Raw genomic sequence first — 17,050 nt, forward strand, 5'->3', positions numbered from 1 at the left:
GCCTGTGCTGAGCGGAGCGCCAGCGCCTCACATGACCAGAACAGCCTGTACCCGGGCGAGAGCGCTCGTCTTGAGGCACAGAACTATACATAGCCTGGATATTTCCATTCCATACGCACAGTGCGTGTACAGAGCGTGTACAGAGCGTGTACAGAGCGTGTACAGAGCGTGTACAGTGCGTGTACAGTGCGCGTGTACAGAGCGTGTACAGTGCGTGTACAGAGCGTGTACAGTGCGTGTACAGAGCGTGTACAGAGCGTGTACAGAGCGTGTACAGTGCGAGTACAGTGCGTGTACAGTGCGTGTACAGTGCGTGTACAGTGCGTGTACAGTGCGTGTACAGTGCGTGTACAGTGCGCGTACAGTGCGCAGGATCCCGCCCGTGGCTAACGGTTACCCGGCCGTCTTCGTCAGCGAGAGACGTCCTGCGCTAAAGGCTGCGCGTTCTTGGGGTCACGTTTACATTAACGCCGTTAGCCTAGCGGTCGGTGCCTCCGCAGGCCCGGGACTGGAGAGCGCTCGGTCTCGGCGCACAGCTGGAGTCAGAAGGGGTCTCTCTTCACACCGCAGACCAGAAAAAGGGAAGCGGTGTGCGCGGCCGGTGCACGGGCGGCCACTTCCCCCAGCGTTACGCACCCATGAGCCCCAGGCCTCCGCAACACATCCAGGCTAACGGGGGGGTCAGCGCTCCGAGCCCACCAGGGGACAGCATGAGACGGCCCTCTGCTTCATCCCTGGTGAGGGGGTGGGAGAGGCATCGAATGACTTGCTGGGCCCCTTTCCTCTGCCCCCGCACCCGTCTCCGGGGGGGGATTACAGCATGACAGCACACCACACTCGGGTCAAATACATCGTCATTTCGGATTCAAACACTTTCCGTGTTTGATTTACCTTGCCTGGTGCAACTGAGCCAGCCAAGAGGACCAGAAGGCAGGGACAGCACTTTTTGAGAGCGTTTCATCGGTTCCAGTACAAGCTGAGACAAGACAAGCTCAGTAAAGCATAGGAAAGTTTTTGAATCCAAAGCAATTACGTATTTCATGCAGGTCTGCAGCACGCAGAAGGGATCCATGTCTGTTCTGGGACTATCACTGTTCTGAGGGTTACCAGGATGGTAATGTGCAGGCCCAGTTGGGTCCATGTGTTGGGCAGGCTGTGCTGGGACAGACACAGACAGACAGACAGCTCATCTCTGCCTTCAGGGCTGTGACTGCTCTGAAGAACCTACAGGAGACATATTTCCTCCATAAGATCACAGATAATGATTCACAGGGACTGCAAGAGGAAAGGGGCAAACAGCCTGCATGCTCACGCACTCCTGTACACACACACCCATATATACATACACACACACTGTCCTAAACACGTGCACACTCACGCATGCACACACACACGCACGCACGCACGCACACACTCCTGTACACACACACCCATATATACATATACACACAAACAGTCCTAAACACACACACACACACACTGTCCTAAACACACACACACACACACACACACACACACAGTCCTAAACACACACACACACACACACACACACACACACACAGACAGACAGACAGACAGACACGCATAGTCATAAACACACACACACACACACACTGTCCTAAACACACACACACAGACACAGTCCTAAACACACACACACACAGACAGACACACATAGTCACACACACACACACACACACACACAAACTTCACCCCTGTATTAGCGCAGTGCTCACTGCTGCATCTCAAACAGCCCCTGTGACCCGCGGTGCAGCAGTCTGCAGAGTCAGACAGGAAGTGCGGGCGCACTCCTCCATCTCTCAGCCTGAGCCTCCATTCCCAGCAGCCCCTGCAGTGCGGCTCGACGGCTCACAGCCTCCCTGGGGTCAGAGTGCGGATCACAGTCTCCCTGTCCCAGCCTGTCGCTCGGGAAAAGGAAGCCATCGATTCTCACTGGGGGAGGGGGGGGGGGGAAATCGGCTAAACAGCCACCCCCGATCCCAAAACAAATCTGACCCCCTGACCCCTCAGGGGAGGCCTGCCCTCCAAATCCTCAATACTCCCCTCCCCCCGGGCCCCTACCCTGGCCTGCTGTCACCAGAGTGGGGAAGGGGGGTGTTTAGTCCCCTCAGCTCAGACTGCCCCAATCTCGATCTCTAATCTCACACAAATACCCCCGGCTGCAGCACGGAGTGTGTCTGACCTGACACCAGTCTGAGCCCCGGGCCAACTCCCCCTGCCCCACTCCACGCACGCACACACGCACACACGCACACACTCACACACTCACACACTCACACACTCACACACTCACACACTCACACACACACACACACACACACACACACACACACACACACACATACACACATACTGTCCTAAACACACACACACACACACACACACACTGTCCTAAACACACACACACTGTCCTAAACACACACACACACACACACTGTCCTACACTCACACACACACACACACACACACACACACACACTGTCCTACACTCACTCACACACACACACACACACACACACACACACACACAACTCTTTATAACCAGCACTGACACAATGGAGGAAGGCACTGAAAACCTGTGAGCAGACTGTGTTTGGTGGAAGGGGAAGAGAGCTACTTTATTGCTATACTGCACTAAGCAGAGCACAGAATACACAAGCAGCACTACCAACAGACAGACAACAAAAACAACAAAAAAATAAAAATCAAGAGCAAAAGTGCCTTGTACTCAGCCTACAACTTCACTTCAGCCTGCGGTGTGTCGATAATATGGGAAAGTGCTACAGGTTGTGAGCTGTCACCGGTTGTGTGGTGACAGGGGCCCTACGCTTCTGAGTGGTGCAGTGACATCGTGCTGCTAAACCCCACTCAGTGTCCAGCTGCAGCAGAGGGTAATGCGTAAGCTCTCTGCAAACAAAAATAACAGCTACAACAATTACAAATAAATAAGTAGTAAAGACCAATTTGGCAAAAATATATGCTGACAATATATGCTGGACAATGACATGCCAATGACACAATGTGAATTGCATTAGTTTGACAGTTTAGTAGAGTGTAGTTCGGTTCCTGGTTCACGCTGGCTACTCTACTCCAGAAACACCAAGTTAGCCACACAGCAACAAGTTCCACTGCAGAGACGGGGCTGAGAGATGCTGGGGTCTCCCCCAGGCTGCAGGCTGGTACAGGCAGGTTCACAGTGGTTAGAGCGCAGCAGCAGACAGCTGCTTTATGTGAGAGAGAGAGAGAGAGAGAGAGCGAGAGAGAGAACGGGCTGGTGCAGAAACAAAGGGAGAGAGTGTGGCGGGGGCCATCTGAACGGCCGCACCCCGTCCGGTCTGTCCTCTCCCCCTCCCCCTCCCCCTCTCCCTCTCCCTCTCCGGACGGTCTGCCTCAGGAGCCCACACGCTACGAACTGACTCTCTGCCCAAACTCTGCTACAGCAATCAGACCTTCCTCAAAAAAGAAAAAGTGGAAGTTAAAAAATAATAATAAAAAAAGTGCTCTTGACAGCGATCCACAAGTGACATCACCGCTTAACCACGAGGAAGGAAGGAGGGGGCCCAAACTGAGACGGAGGGAGAAGGGGGAGGGGGGGAGAGGATAGGGGGTCGAGGTTGGGGGGGGGAGCGGTGTAGGGGGCCGGGGGGTGGCAGACGGCAGTCTGGGCTGAAGCAGAGGGGCTCCTCGCCCAATAAAGCCAGTGGGTCCAAAAACACAACATAGCTCTGTTAGTGGAACGGAGGAACGCTTCCTCATTGGCACCACAATCCAACTCACACTCCTCATTGGTCATCACAATCCAACTCACACTCCTCATTGGTCACCATAATTTCACTCTCACTCCTCATTGGTCACCATAATTCCACTCTCATGCCTCATTGGTCACCACAATCCCACGGACATTCCTCATTAGTCACCATATCCCCACAATGCAGGCCACAACCCAGGGCCTCCACTTGCAGTTCATAAAATGCTGCATAAATCACACAAATCCAGTTTCCCCCTGGCCTTTTAATGCCCCATGTGTGTCTCTTACTGTAAATACTGTTGTTCCCCCCGCCCCCAAACAGCTGCGGTGGACTTTAAATCGAGTCGTATAAATCATGGTGTATGGACTTCATCATATACACAGCCAACATGCTGCCGGTTTTCAATCTATAGCCGGATCACATTCCACTTGATCTAATATAAGCAAATTCACCTGACACAGGAGGTGCCGTCTGGATTTGAGATGGAGGGGATGTTCAGACCATACTGGCCTGCTGTGGTGTTAGCATACGCTGCTCTTCTCCATCTGAAGCAGAGGGGTGAAGCGGTCCAGCTCAGCCAAAAGTTAGCCATGAGCTCCTAAATTACGTACCCGTAGAGATAAGAGCGAGGCTTCACAAATCCCACAATGCATGGAATGCAGCTCATCGACTCTGAGCAACCATAATGTTCCTCAGATGCGTATTGACTGACGGGTATGAGTCAATGCGTTTGGCACTCGGTCGCAAGCCTTGTTCTTCTGCCACGACAAACAACACAAGTGTCCAAACAGATACAACACCCCACTTACAGGACATTTTATGAGAACCGGCACAAACCAGACTTCTGACCACATCTTCGGGTCAGGAAATGGAATTTCCACTACAGCATCGGCCCGGTCCCATGCGTTAATCAAACCATTGTGGATTTGTCCTTCGCCCTTTGTTCCCAAGAGCAGAAGCTCGCTAATCTGAGCATGACTCAAAGAGCTGAACAATATGAGAATGATATCAGACCGGATCCCTGCGAAAGATGTTTTCACTCACACTCTAAAGCCATGAGCCACTCACACATGACTCCCAGAAGAGGGGAAAGCCGTCCAAAACTACTTCATAAGTTCCGACTCGTCTTCAGCAGCGGACATGAGGCTTCTGAATGACGTACATTAGTAACCACGTTACAATACAGATTTTACTGCCATGGAAGACCGAGACATCCAGAACTATGAGGGTCCCAAGCCCATCAGAACTGAACCTCAGAACCTTCTCAGACATGGACAGAGCTGGATTTCCATTAAAGTTTCCCCCATTTTCCGAATGTCTCAAACGTCGAATGGCCGACTGCATTCGAAAAAGAGCACAGCTTTGCCAACATCAGGAGGGGCCTGAAAACTGTTACAGGGAGGTACACACAGGCATCGCCATTTTAAATTATGGGTACATTTTTTGGCACTCCTTTACGAGATAGTGATACCACACACAGCACACACACCACACACAACACACAAGAGATGGGGGACTCGTTTCATCGACTCAAACAGACTCAAGTCGCGCTTAATTTGAACACACAGACTGCAGATTGGACTCGTACTCGTCCAAAAATGACTTAAAACTCATGAACAATAAAGAGTCAAATGCCATTGTGAACATTGTCACAACCAATCATTATTTTTCCATGATTTAGAAGAAAAATAATTTTTCATATAACTTTAAGCTAGATACACAAGCAGGACATTGAGTCATTTTGAATATCCTGCTAGGTGACGTTGAGGTTGACCTGATGTAGCAGTTGCGTGGACATTGATTGTTATTCTAGTATATAAACTGTATTTACTTTAGGCTGTTTGTAGGCTAATAGACGTTGGCAATAAAAGCTGTGGAACCCGAACCCAGACCTGTGGTTTTGGCAAAGCCTTTCTCCAACCATCTTGAGAACGGCTCTGCCAAAACGTTGGCTCAGACTTGGTAGTTCATTCATATATGAATAAATTAATGAAATAACCATTTCTTTTTTGTGTGTGCCCCTGATAACACTGTTTCTTCAACTGTCACACATGTGATGCGTCTTCAACTAGCATAGAAATCGTGATGAATTTCTAAAGCCATACAGTTGTTTAGGCTGCACCATTCTTGAGACTTGAGACTTGACTTGGGCATTTGATTACTCTGGAACATATCTGAGACACACACACACACAAATATACACAAACAAATACACAGACACACACACGCACACGCATAGACAGACACAAACACAGTACGAGGAAGTGGCTGGAGGATGCGTCTGACCTCTATCCGCACAGCGAACCCGTTTCCCTGAGAAACCTCGCTCCCCGGCTTCATAAAGGCGGAGACGCTGTGTGTGCCGCCCTGCCGGGCCGTAGTGCTGGCGTAAGCGATGACACGTGGAGCACAAAGTGCGCTTGTTGTCTCAGGATAGAGCGGCCATTCTACCCCCCCCGCCCCCACACCCCCACCGCCGGAGCTTTCTAACCCCTCCACCCCGGCGCAGACCGCAACGCAAACAGCAGCCCACACACCCACCCCGAGGGCCTGCCACTGCATTCCTCTGAGCTGAGTCACGCCTCACACTGCGCACACACACACACACACACACACACACACACACACACACACACACGCACAGACACAGCGAACACACTGCACACACACACATACGCTCACACACAGCACACACACACACACACACAAACACACAGACACACACTGCGCACACACACTGCACACACACACTGAACACACTGCACGCACAGTGAACACACTGCACACAGACATACGCACACACACAGTGAACAAACTGCGCACACGCCCTGCAGCATCTCTGAACTCTCACACAGCCATCACCACTCCATCACACACACACATGCAGACACGCACGTACACACACACACACACGTACACACAAGCTGCCATCACTGACCTAGCATGCTGGGAACCCAGACCAGACCCTGGACTGACCGGACATCGACACGTGACTGATGACTGCGGTACAGGCCAGCAGTGCCAGGACGGGCACCAAAGTCCCCGCCTGGGGCTGGCAGGACTCACCAGGAAACACCCTGCACCATTTCACCATCCATCTCCCTGTCAGATGACACAAGCGGACCTGGCACTCACCAGAGCAGCCTGTACTCTGAACAGCACTTTCACTCAACACAACTTCAGGAGGGGAAAACACGACTCCTGTTTAACCTTGGCACCTCTCGCCGCAGTTTCACAGCCTGCGGAGTGAGAATGCAGGGCGAAGACACTTCCTGTCTGCTGCAGGTTGGGCCAGAAAGCCATCCACATGTTCCACCCCAGGCCATGTCAGATCGCAGGGCAGGGCTCCACACCACTCCAATTTACGACTGAAGATTGATGTGTGCCAACAGTAATTTAGGAGCACGTCTGCTAATTGAGATACATTAGTAGTGCGCTCCTACATTAGTAGTGCGCTCCTACATTTTTCAACTTAGGAGCATGTGTGCTCATTGGATAAAATGTTAGCGAAGCCCCAAACCCCAGAGCAATGGGCAGAACCTCACAGCACCAGGGCCCCTTCAGCACAGCTTCAGTCTCACCACTAGAGCACGAAAACCAGGCCACTGGAGGAGGAGGAGCCCTGACCAAACCCCACCACTTTCATCTCTATTCGCTTTCCACGACGGCGGATTGCATTCTGAAACAAACGTTCACCACGCACACACCAAAGTCACGCATCCGCTGGGGAGGGCCTGTGCTACTACTGCACGACTTGCGGTTCACGTGTTCCATCAGACAAGTCTCTAAGAATCTCAGTAATAAAAATCTCACGGGGTCGAGTTTCACCAGTCGAGCGTACCGGGACCGCACCCAATGGGCAATTAAAAATGGCTGTCCTGAGATGATCGGATCTTTCAGGAGAACTAAAAGGGGGAAAAGATATGGGATAAAAGTACCGAGGTGAGCTATACATGAGCAGAACATGCAGTCTTGACGGAGAGACACACTACAAGGCACAGCACACGCAGGGCAGAGAGACAGCCGGGAGTTTGATGCACAGACTGCGCCCGAGGTGCACTGGGCTTCCTGCCAGCATCCTGCGCATCAAAGCCCCTGAGTGTGCCATGAAGACGCCAGCAAACCTGCAGGACTGGCCACATCCTAAGATGGAGACACATCCATAGACCCCGAAAATCACACGGGGGAGCAGCGAGCCCTCGGACAGGGGAGCAGCGGGCCCTCGGACAGGGGGGCAGCGGGCCCTCGGACAGGGGGGCAGCAGCACCTCGGACAGGGGAGCAGCGGTGCAGAATGAGTGTGTTCCCGCCAACTGCTTTTCCCCAGAGAGACACAGGATGTTTGAATGACTGCTTCTTTGAGTTTATGCCTGTATGTGTGTGTGTGTGTGTGTTTGTGTGTGTGTGTACGCACACTCTGCATATATGAGACAACATAAAAATCACTTCACTTCATGGACTAAAGGCAGAGGGCAGGTGTGGACTGCATTTTGAATCTTCTACTAAAAGAACGACAAATCTCTGTGCAGCCTTTTTTATTGTATTATATTTATTAAGTTAACACATTTCCAAAGTTGAGTCCATTACCAAATTCACCATACATGCGAAACACAATCAAATGAATTCCCAAATGAATTCCCTTAAAAATCTTGTTACGCGCCATTGTGAAAGTGTGCCGAGATTCAGTTTGAAAAGATATTATATTGCAGACTGCCGCAGACAGCAGGGGTGGAAATCAACAAGAAGCACAGCAGGAATTGAGCCATCAGGCCGATCATATAACAGGAAGACAAACCTGCAGGGTGACTACAGTGTGTGCTTGTAGTGTGCGCAATGTGATGCATGTTTTGTGTGAGGCAGATACAGTTCATCTACTCCCTGAGAGACACAGCATCAGCACAGCACAAGCATCACACCAGAAGCAACAGGTGAGGAGCAGCCAGCACATCATTATAAAAATTGATGCAATTATGTCATTAACTAAAATGGGGAAAGCATTCAGAGCAGGGCTCCAGACTGACTTTTTTTCATTATCAACCCAAAACCATCCCGAAAAACCATTTTAACCGTCCCAAAGTGTATCGCACTGCATCCCATCCTCTGGGTCCTTCACATGAGCAACATCTATAAGTTGTGAGACTGGGCAGGGGGTGCTTCATGTAATGTTCATGTTTTGGCTTGGTAATTAAATTGGATAGCATGGTTGCAGGAGCACTGGGCGTCAGAGTTGAGCAGTACCAATACCTTCATAGCGTCAACAGTATGAAAATTGTCATATAAAAGATAACTTGGGCATATCGCTCAGCCTAACACTGGACTAACAGGCGAGCACTCCGACTAAAAATGGCACTACAAAAATGTAACTACAGAAATGAGTTTGTAAAATGACTTTTACAAGAAAACCGTTCCATCACTTTCTTATCAACTTGAGTACCACTGCCCCTCAACACACCACAAACTCACACCACAAACAAAGACAGCACACTCATCTTCTGCCTCTACAGTCAGACCAGACACACAGATACAGACACACAGACACAGACACACAGATACAGACACACAGATACAGACACACAGATACAGACACACAGATAAAGACACACAGATACACAGATACAGACACACAGACACACACAGCGCAGTGGGAATCCCTAGAATCAGTCCTCCTCCTCCTCTGCTCTGGCCCCCTCTCGACCCTCCAGCACCCGCCGGCTCGCTCGCCTAAACAACCTCGGCTGAGTCAGCACCTCCCAACGAGCACACACCCAGACACCCCCCCCAAACGCACATGTGCGGACAAGACAGGATCCCAGGCCTGGCCCGGGGCCAGCTCCTTCTGGAAAGCCCTGCCCGCAGTAAGTTTAAGGGAGAAGAACCTTCCGGCAGCTACCAAGCCAGCGGACCCCTCCCTGCAAACACACGGCCGCTACTCATCGAGAGAGGAAAGACTACTTTAAAACTACACGCGAGAGCGAGAACGGCCGCAAAGGCTACTCCCAGCGCCCCGCCCGGACGCGTAAAAACACCCGAAGCAGGACCGAGGGGGACGCAGGTCCGGCGGGCGACGAAAACAACCTCACTCATGGTTCCCGCACGCGGGCAGAGAGCTGCGTCGGGCCACCGCTCTGACGCGCGTTTCAAAAGGCTGCCTTCAATTACGTGACGCGCCTCGCGACTTTCAAATGTTTATCTGGTGAAAGTTAAGCTGCGGTCAGCTGATGGTCGGATTTGATCTTATTTTTTTTTCCCCGTCGGTCCGACCTCCTTGTGTATTTTTTCACTTCACTCAGACGAGGAAAAGAGGGGGCAGCACGCAGAGATGGGAAAGAAATAAGAGTCCGCCCGCACTCCACAGCCGCATGGGGAATTTCCACACCAGCCGCGAGCGGCTAGCCTACGGACTACACCGCTACGCCCCTTGTTTTTGTTTCTGAATGGAGGAGAGTCGTGCCAACATGGAGAGGGCGGGGGGGCACAGGGAGAGGGAGAGAAAGAGAGCGAGAACGAGAGAAAGAATGAGAGGTAGAGAGTGTTGTCGGCCAGAGAGAAAGAGAGACGGAGCGAGAGCGAGAGAGAAAAAGATAAGAGGTAGAGAAAGACAGAAAGCCGTGGAGGTAGAGAGCGAGAGACCAACAAAGACAGAGCGAGAGCCACACTGCAAAGCCACAGAGCTACTTGGAAATGACTGCCACCGATCTCTGCCCCCAAAAGCCATGGTTTCAGACAGCAGGCCATTATTAAAGACAAAAACGGATTGTGTGTAACCACAGAGGTCTCCCAAGCCCGGCCTGGTAAGGGCACGCAGCAGGTAGCCAATCAGACTCCTTACCGCTCTGCCCCTGCGTTAGTCATTTCAGACCTCACATCTCGATCATACTTTCCCTCAACGACAACGCCTTCCAATCAAGTCTCAAACAAACAGATACGCGTCAACCACACATCCTGCAGCTCAGAAGCTTACACCCAAGCCAATACTGACATTCAGGGCATTTCCAACACACCAGAGCCTCTCACCGGAAGAATACCCAGAGCAAAAAGTGGGTTTCGACAGAGGTAATAAGCACGTCTCCACAGAAAGGCCAGATTTGTGAATAATCATCTGAAACCTGAACTGGTGGGAGTGGCAACAACACGCGGTCTTCACACAGAAAAAATGTGAGTCTGAATTGTCACTTCGTACCGCTCAAGGGCGCCAGAAAATTTAAATGTGGTCAGCGTGCGCGTGGTGTGGAGTGTCGGCATGCAACAGGATCTGCGCGAGAGTAAACACAACACCGCACAGACAGCAGCCAGCAAGCCAATCCTATCAAAGACCTCTTTTTCTTTCCCAATGTTCAATCCTTATTTATACTTCCCAATAACACATTTGAATAAGTCAGTAACACAAATTCTGGTCCACAGACTTATCCATGACAAAAACAAATTCTGGTCCTGACTCATTCATGACAAAAGCAAGGCCTTTATTTCAAAGGGTCTATTCTGATCTGTATACGCACAGGAAATGGAGGAGGAGCACTTCCTGTCTGTTATGAAGAGCCCAAAACTGATTTAACGAATCAAAGAGATTACACTCTTGTACAGCAACCATGCCACCACATCATACCTCCTTCTGTATCGAGTAGCTGTACACATCTCATCTGAGAGTGCACTCTGGAATACATTTGAGCTCCTAAAGTACACGTCCTGTTTTTATTTAGTGGTTTTTGTTTAGGACTGTGTGATGAGTGAACTGTGAAGTAAATAAAAGTTCCTATCATGGAAAAAAAAGTGCTTCTAATCAAAAACATCTTGACCACCACTGTAGCTAATGACTGTTCATGTTTCCATTTGAAGTTCACCAGTGATATTTGGAAATTTTCTTTTTTTTCATGTCTTCATAAGTCGTGGTCATCCCATGCTCCTACAGAGAGGAACTTGTGCTTTGCAAAGTGAACATTAAAGAGAAACCAATCACACTCTCCAATGACAAAAATCTAACCATCTAAAATCGGCCAGTTTTAAAAAGTTGCTCAATGAACAGAAAATTGTTTCTTGGGCACGATAAAACACACTTTCGCATGCGTTGCTCAGCACACTGACAGACGCATTAGTTAACAGGGCTGGAAGCGGTTTAAGCTGAGCCGGGCTGTCAGAAGCCAGCGGCACACCTGCAGACAGCTGTTCACCTTCCAGTGCCCCTTCACTGACAGCACACCTCTCACCCCGCTCCATCTCAACTCATCAGTCACCCCGTATGACATTAAATAAACAACACGCCGAGTTTAAAAACAAGTTTGCGAATGCAAGAAGGCGAGGATTCTTTACCAACAGTTGTCAACTACAGACAGGTTATTATTACTTTGCGTTTCAGCAAAGCGGACTCAAAAACATTATAATGACCATCCAGATATCAAACCATTTCACAAGGCAGAAACATCCCTTCACAAGCCCTTCCATCGCCAAACCAAAACACTCTACCCCAGCCAACCCCTCCGCTCTCAGGTCACAGGGTCAAACCACTGGCTGTCATGCATCATCCCCAGCAGTCAACCCGTCCCACCATGACAAATTAGAGCCAAATTACAAACCTGAATGTGGAATTAAATGGCAATGAGGAGAATAGGAAAGCTGGGGCCATTTTGTGCAAGGTACAGATGCTCTACACCAAGCACCGGCTCAGGAAGAGCTCAGACTGAGGGTACCTGCCAGACCTGCAAACGTCAGCTGCCCTGACCAATCGGACACCTCTACCCAGTCAGCTAGCCAATCTCAGTGACTGATACTGGAGTGCAAGGTGCTATAACTCTACCCAGCCAGCCAATCTCAGTGCCTGACACTGGAGCGCAACGTGCTACAACTCTACCCAGCCAGCCAGCCAGCCAGCCAGCCTGAATGCCCAACACCGGAGTGCATGGTGTTGACAGATGTACAGCGAAAAAAATAAAAATAAATGCGGACTGTAATTATGCAAGCTGAAAAAAGAAAGAAAAATAAATCTTTGTTGAAAGCAGACTCGTGGCTTTGTCTTTGTTTGGGATTCAGGAAAGTGATTCCACAGATGAAAACAGCAGCCATCTGTCAAACACAACTACTATGACAGCGAGGCTGTTTATGCAAGTTATACTTTGTCCATTCCATTTGGTTATAAAAATAGGATGTTGTTGTCATGGTGATTACCTTTTTTCAGCAACGTGAATGCTCCCTCCCTGGGCTTGGGGATGAAACTCAAGCAGACAGACAAACAGACTCTCTACCGCTCACCCTGTTAAAACACTGTTCTACTGCATGGCTGAGCCCTGTGGTCTAGCATCACAACCAGACCGTGCCAGCGCTGACTGTGACTGGTGGCCCGTGTCCGTTCATCAAATCACGGTCCCCAAGGGCCGAGAACTGCTGGATTTCCAGCCTCCCTTTACCTGAGAGTCAGGTGTGAAGACAGTCTGGTCAATCAGTAGAACCAAATGTTCCGTTAATTACCAGGGAGGAAAGAACCAGGGCGGGATTTAGATCCTAGGTCCAGATTTGACTGTTCCTGCCTTAGATGAAGCCTCTTCCTCCGGCTCAGGAGTCCGGCCTGTGAACTGCAGTGCGCTTCGACACAAAAGCCGACATCACATGTTGCGGAGGAGGGCACACGCATGCCTGCACTCTGCCGAGCAGACAGCAGAGGATGCAGTGAGCACTGCGGTGTGAGTATGCTTGGGTACACCAAACTGGGGAGCAAACGGTGGAACACGCATAGAAACAATGTGCACTCAGCAAAAGGGGAAAAACGCATTGGTTGCATAATCCCATTTCAGACGAGACCCGCTTCTGATGGCTCTTTTTGCGCGGTGACAGATTAACAAGTGTGCTTAACATAGCCAGCACTTCAGTTACACAGGTCCGGAGAAAGCCAGACCTGAAATTCCCCAGCGCACACCGACCACCAGGCCCTGCACATACAGCCTCTACCCCGGGACAACAGCGAGCAGCACGCCTGGCGGGAAACTGTCCGACCTCCGACAGTCCCGAGCCGCTTCTGCACTCGTTTGTTAAATATTTCAGCTGTGTGCTGCAGGGCCAAGAGAGCACGTCGCGTCTGCCAAGCAGCGCCAGAGCGAGTGCAGCGCGCAGAGCAGACACCGGGAACACACCGGGAACACACCGTGCCGAGACTCGCGCTCGCAGACGGTGGCAAGGGCCGTCGTCTGAATGAAGCAAAAGACAGATTCAAGCTCCCAGAATGCAATGCCGCCTGGACCTCCAAAACAGATAACCGTCATTTAAAAGACTTGAGACAAACGGTTGTGCGGTGCGTTACTTTGATTTTGAACCGAATCAAAATTCCGGATTTGGGCTCAGGCCAGGCAATTTCACAATCCACCTTAACAGCTGACACAGTTGCCGACTTCCACACTTCCTGCACCATAAAAGCCACAATAAAGGAATGAAGTACACCGCAGCATATTTCTCAATGCAAAAGAAAGAAAAAAATAAAATTGTACAGGAAGTTAAACTGTTTATCATGAACAACAATCAAGAAAATTACCCCATAAGGCAGGGGTGTGTCCTCAAACTTCCTGTTTAGAATCCAAGTTCCATGAAGTTCCCCCACTTATGATATGTGCCTTCAAAATCAATAGCTTGGATTCCTTTTAAGCAGACTATGCATCAAATTTGCGTTTTACCATACACACTATCAAGCCAGCAAATAATAATAAAGAACTAAAAAGAGACAGTCCTAGATTGAAACAAAATAACAGCCTCTTTATATAAGAAGCACGAGACAAATTGTACTGAACCTACTTCTGGATAATCTTAAAACAATACTCGAATTCCTTTTCATTGCTGGTGGTAAAGTGTGGGTTAATGTCGGAGACAGAAAATACAATTAAATAAAGGAAAATAAACTCGGAAAGGAGTCTAAATGTCCATCAATACAAACTTCTTCATTACAATTATAAACCAACAATAACAAAATCCACGGTTCACACTGCTGAAATTGCCGATTATCAAAGCATGTCGTGGGTCCGACCTACTGTGGAATTATGGCAAGACAGCCCGCATACTCAAGCGTGACTGACGTGACACCCATTCGCAAATTTATTGTCAAATATAAATCCGAGAAGCATAACTACTAGTGTACACGCTGTTCTCTCTAATATTCGTAAACTGAATCGCAAGCTGGGATGCTTGCAACATTGTGTTTACCAGTTTACGTAATGAACAATAAGTCTAGAGAAAACAAAAACCTATCACTCAATTCGTCTGTCTACTCAGTCCGCTAGGTTGCCAGCAAGCTACAGTCATTAGTCAATTTAGCTTGTGTCCCAGATAAAGCGCTTATTACATAACTGTGCGACACCACTGCTGTTTTGCACTGGGTTTGCTCAGCGTGGCACATGCAAAAAGCAAATGAACAGTTATCGTTCATTTAACACACAAACTGTACAGCCGCATGCATTTTAGCTACTTCACCTGACTAGTTTGCTGGCAAATGTGAGCAAACATTATCGCAGTTATGGATCACCTGGCTAATATCGCCATGTAAGCGCCCTTAAAGCAACTTCGCTAGCAGACAGCTAGCAAATGACACTAGCTACTATATCATAAATGTACGAATATGAATGTGTTACACTACGAGAGAGGCCAGCTAAAGTAATGCATCCCCGCAAGTGTGCAAGCAAGAACTCACAATTATTCGTGACATTTTACGTTAGTTAAGCTTACAGCAGGGGTTTTAAACATCCTGTCCTCATAACAATCAGGTACAGAGTTGCATTAGCTAGCTAGCAAACTGCTCTAACCTACCCATCGTTAACGTCAACGTTACCATTAAGTGCAAGTCCAAACATGGATGCATGCTTTAACATGGTCGCAAGCTAACGTCAGTTATATACTATGCTTCATCCAGCTTTAAAATGACGTTAATCTAACGTTAGCTAGCTACTGCTACACACTCACAAATGAAGCTAAATTGAATATAATATAGTCTAAGAAAAGTGGTCATAAGGAACTCTGAATGCAGAATGCAAAATGCAGATAGCTAACACTAGCTAGCGCGACGGCAATGTCATTACAATCCACCGAGCTAACCAAAGCAAGCTAGCTAGCCAGCAACAAAAGTAACGTAACAACTACTTATTTGATCTGATCAGAATTTCATTATTTTAGCGAGAGTGATACTGTGGGCTTGCCAGCCAAGTTACTCCTAGCATCCTAAGGTTACAGTAAAAATCATGTCTGTCAAAACAGTGGTAGATACGACTCGGCATGCATGCATTGATCCGCGGTTGTGGCTTCGGTCGGATACCTCGGTATGGTAATGCATTTCGTGTTGATATTCTGGGTGGTGATGGCTTTTTCCAACTCATCCAGTTGACCCGTCTTTTTCAACTTCTTCACGAGACTTTTAACCGCCTTCTCGCACCATTTCTCTTCTTGGCCGTTCTGTTCTCCTTTTTTCCAACCCAAAAGCCTTTTCACAATCGGGGGAGTAAAAGGCAAAATTGACATCTTGAGCTCAGTAAAGTCCTCCCAATTTCGAGCAGTCTTTTTGGGTTAAAACACAGTCACAGTCCTCTTTGATTTAAAAGTAAGTATTAGAAGCATACAATAGTGAAACAAAAATATACAGGACACGCGCATTCACTGGAAACTTTCCGTGCTCAAGCGCTCAGCTCTAATACAGCTAGCAAGCTAGCGATGGGTTTTTGCTCTTCACCACTCTCTGTTGCACTGTTGTAACTAGTAACAATCCGCAGCGAAACGTAGTTCTTTCACTCTTGCGCTTCTCTTTCTCCTCATAAATGAAGCCACCGGAAAACTCCCGTATCAGATTTCAAGTTCATTTCTAGCAGCACTAATAGCAACCAATAACCACAAATGCTCTTTTTTGTCCTGAGCGCCGAACTAGCTACCAGCTACAAAGTTTGGCTTTGGGTGAACTGTTTGAGGTGACGAGTCATCCGCTTTCCTCACTATGTGGTAATGCGGTGAAGCACCCACTGAAGTCTATTTAGAAGTCTGCCTCTAATGCAAATTTTAGTACTACCCCCGTCCTCCTCTACAGACTTGCGACTGCAAAAGAAGCAGAGCATTGTACTGCCAACCAAATGTGCAGCGTCTGCATTGCACGGGTCTCCTATTGTCTGTCCGGGCGGTTCTGTGTATAGGCTGGGTCACGGTTGTTAAACTGAGGACGGGTCTTCGAGAAGTTGTTGCAGTTGTCTTCAAAACCATGCATTGCTTGTTTTTTGATCGACCTTCAGTTTAAAAACGCTGTACAGAAACAAAGTGAAAAACAGTCTAAACAACAAC

General features: G+C 49.0%; 1 protein-coding gene across 1 annotated transcript in view; it reads right to left on the reverse strand.

Moving 5' to 3' along the window:
• LOC133111471 (mothers against decapentaplegic homolog 3) overlaps nucleotides 1-16,698 on the reverse strand; it is a 37,563-nt gene extending 20,865 nt beyond the window's left edge. Inside the window, exon 1 of the mRNA XM_061221866.1 lies at nucleotides 16,044-16,698. Coding sequence (XP_061077850.1) covers nucleotides 16,044-16,246 — 203 coding nt within the window. The 5' untranslated portion in view covers nucleotides 16,247-16,698. The remainder of the gene's footprint in view (nucleotides 1-16,043) is intronic.
• Between the last annotated feature and the right edge of the window lie 352 nt (nucleotides 16,699-17,050).

This window comes from Conger conger, chromosome 15 (assembly GCF_963514075.1).
Source record: "Conger conger chromosome 15, fConCon1.1, whole genome shotgun sequence".
In the NCBI taxonomy this organism is placed as follows: Eukaryota; Metazoa; Chordata; class Actinopteri; order Anguilliformes; family Congridae; genus Conger; species Conger conger.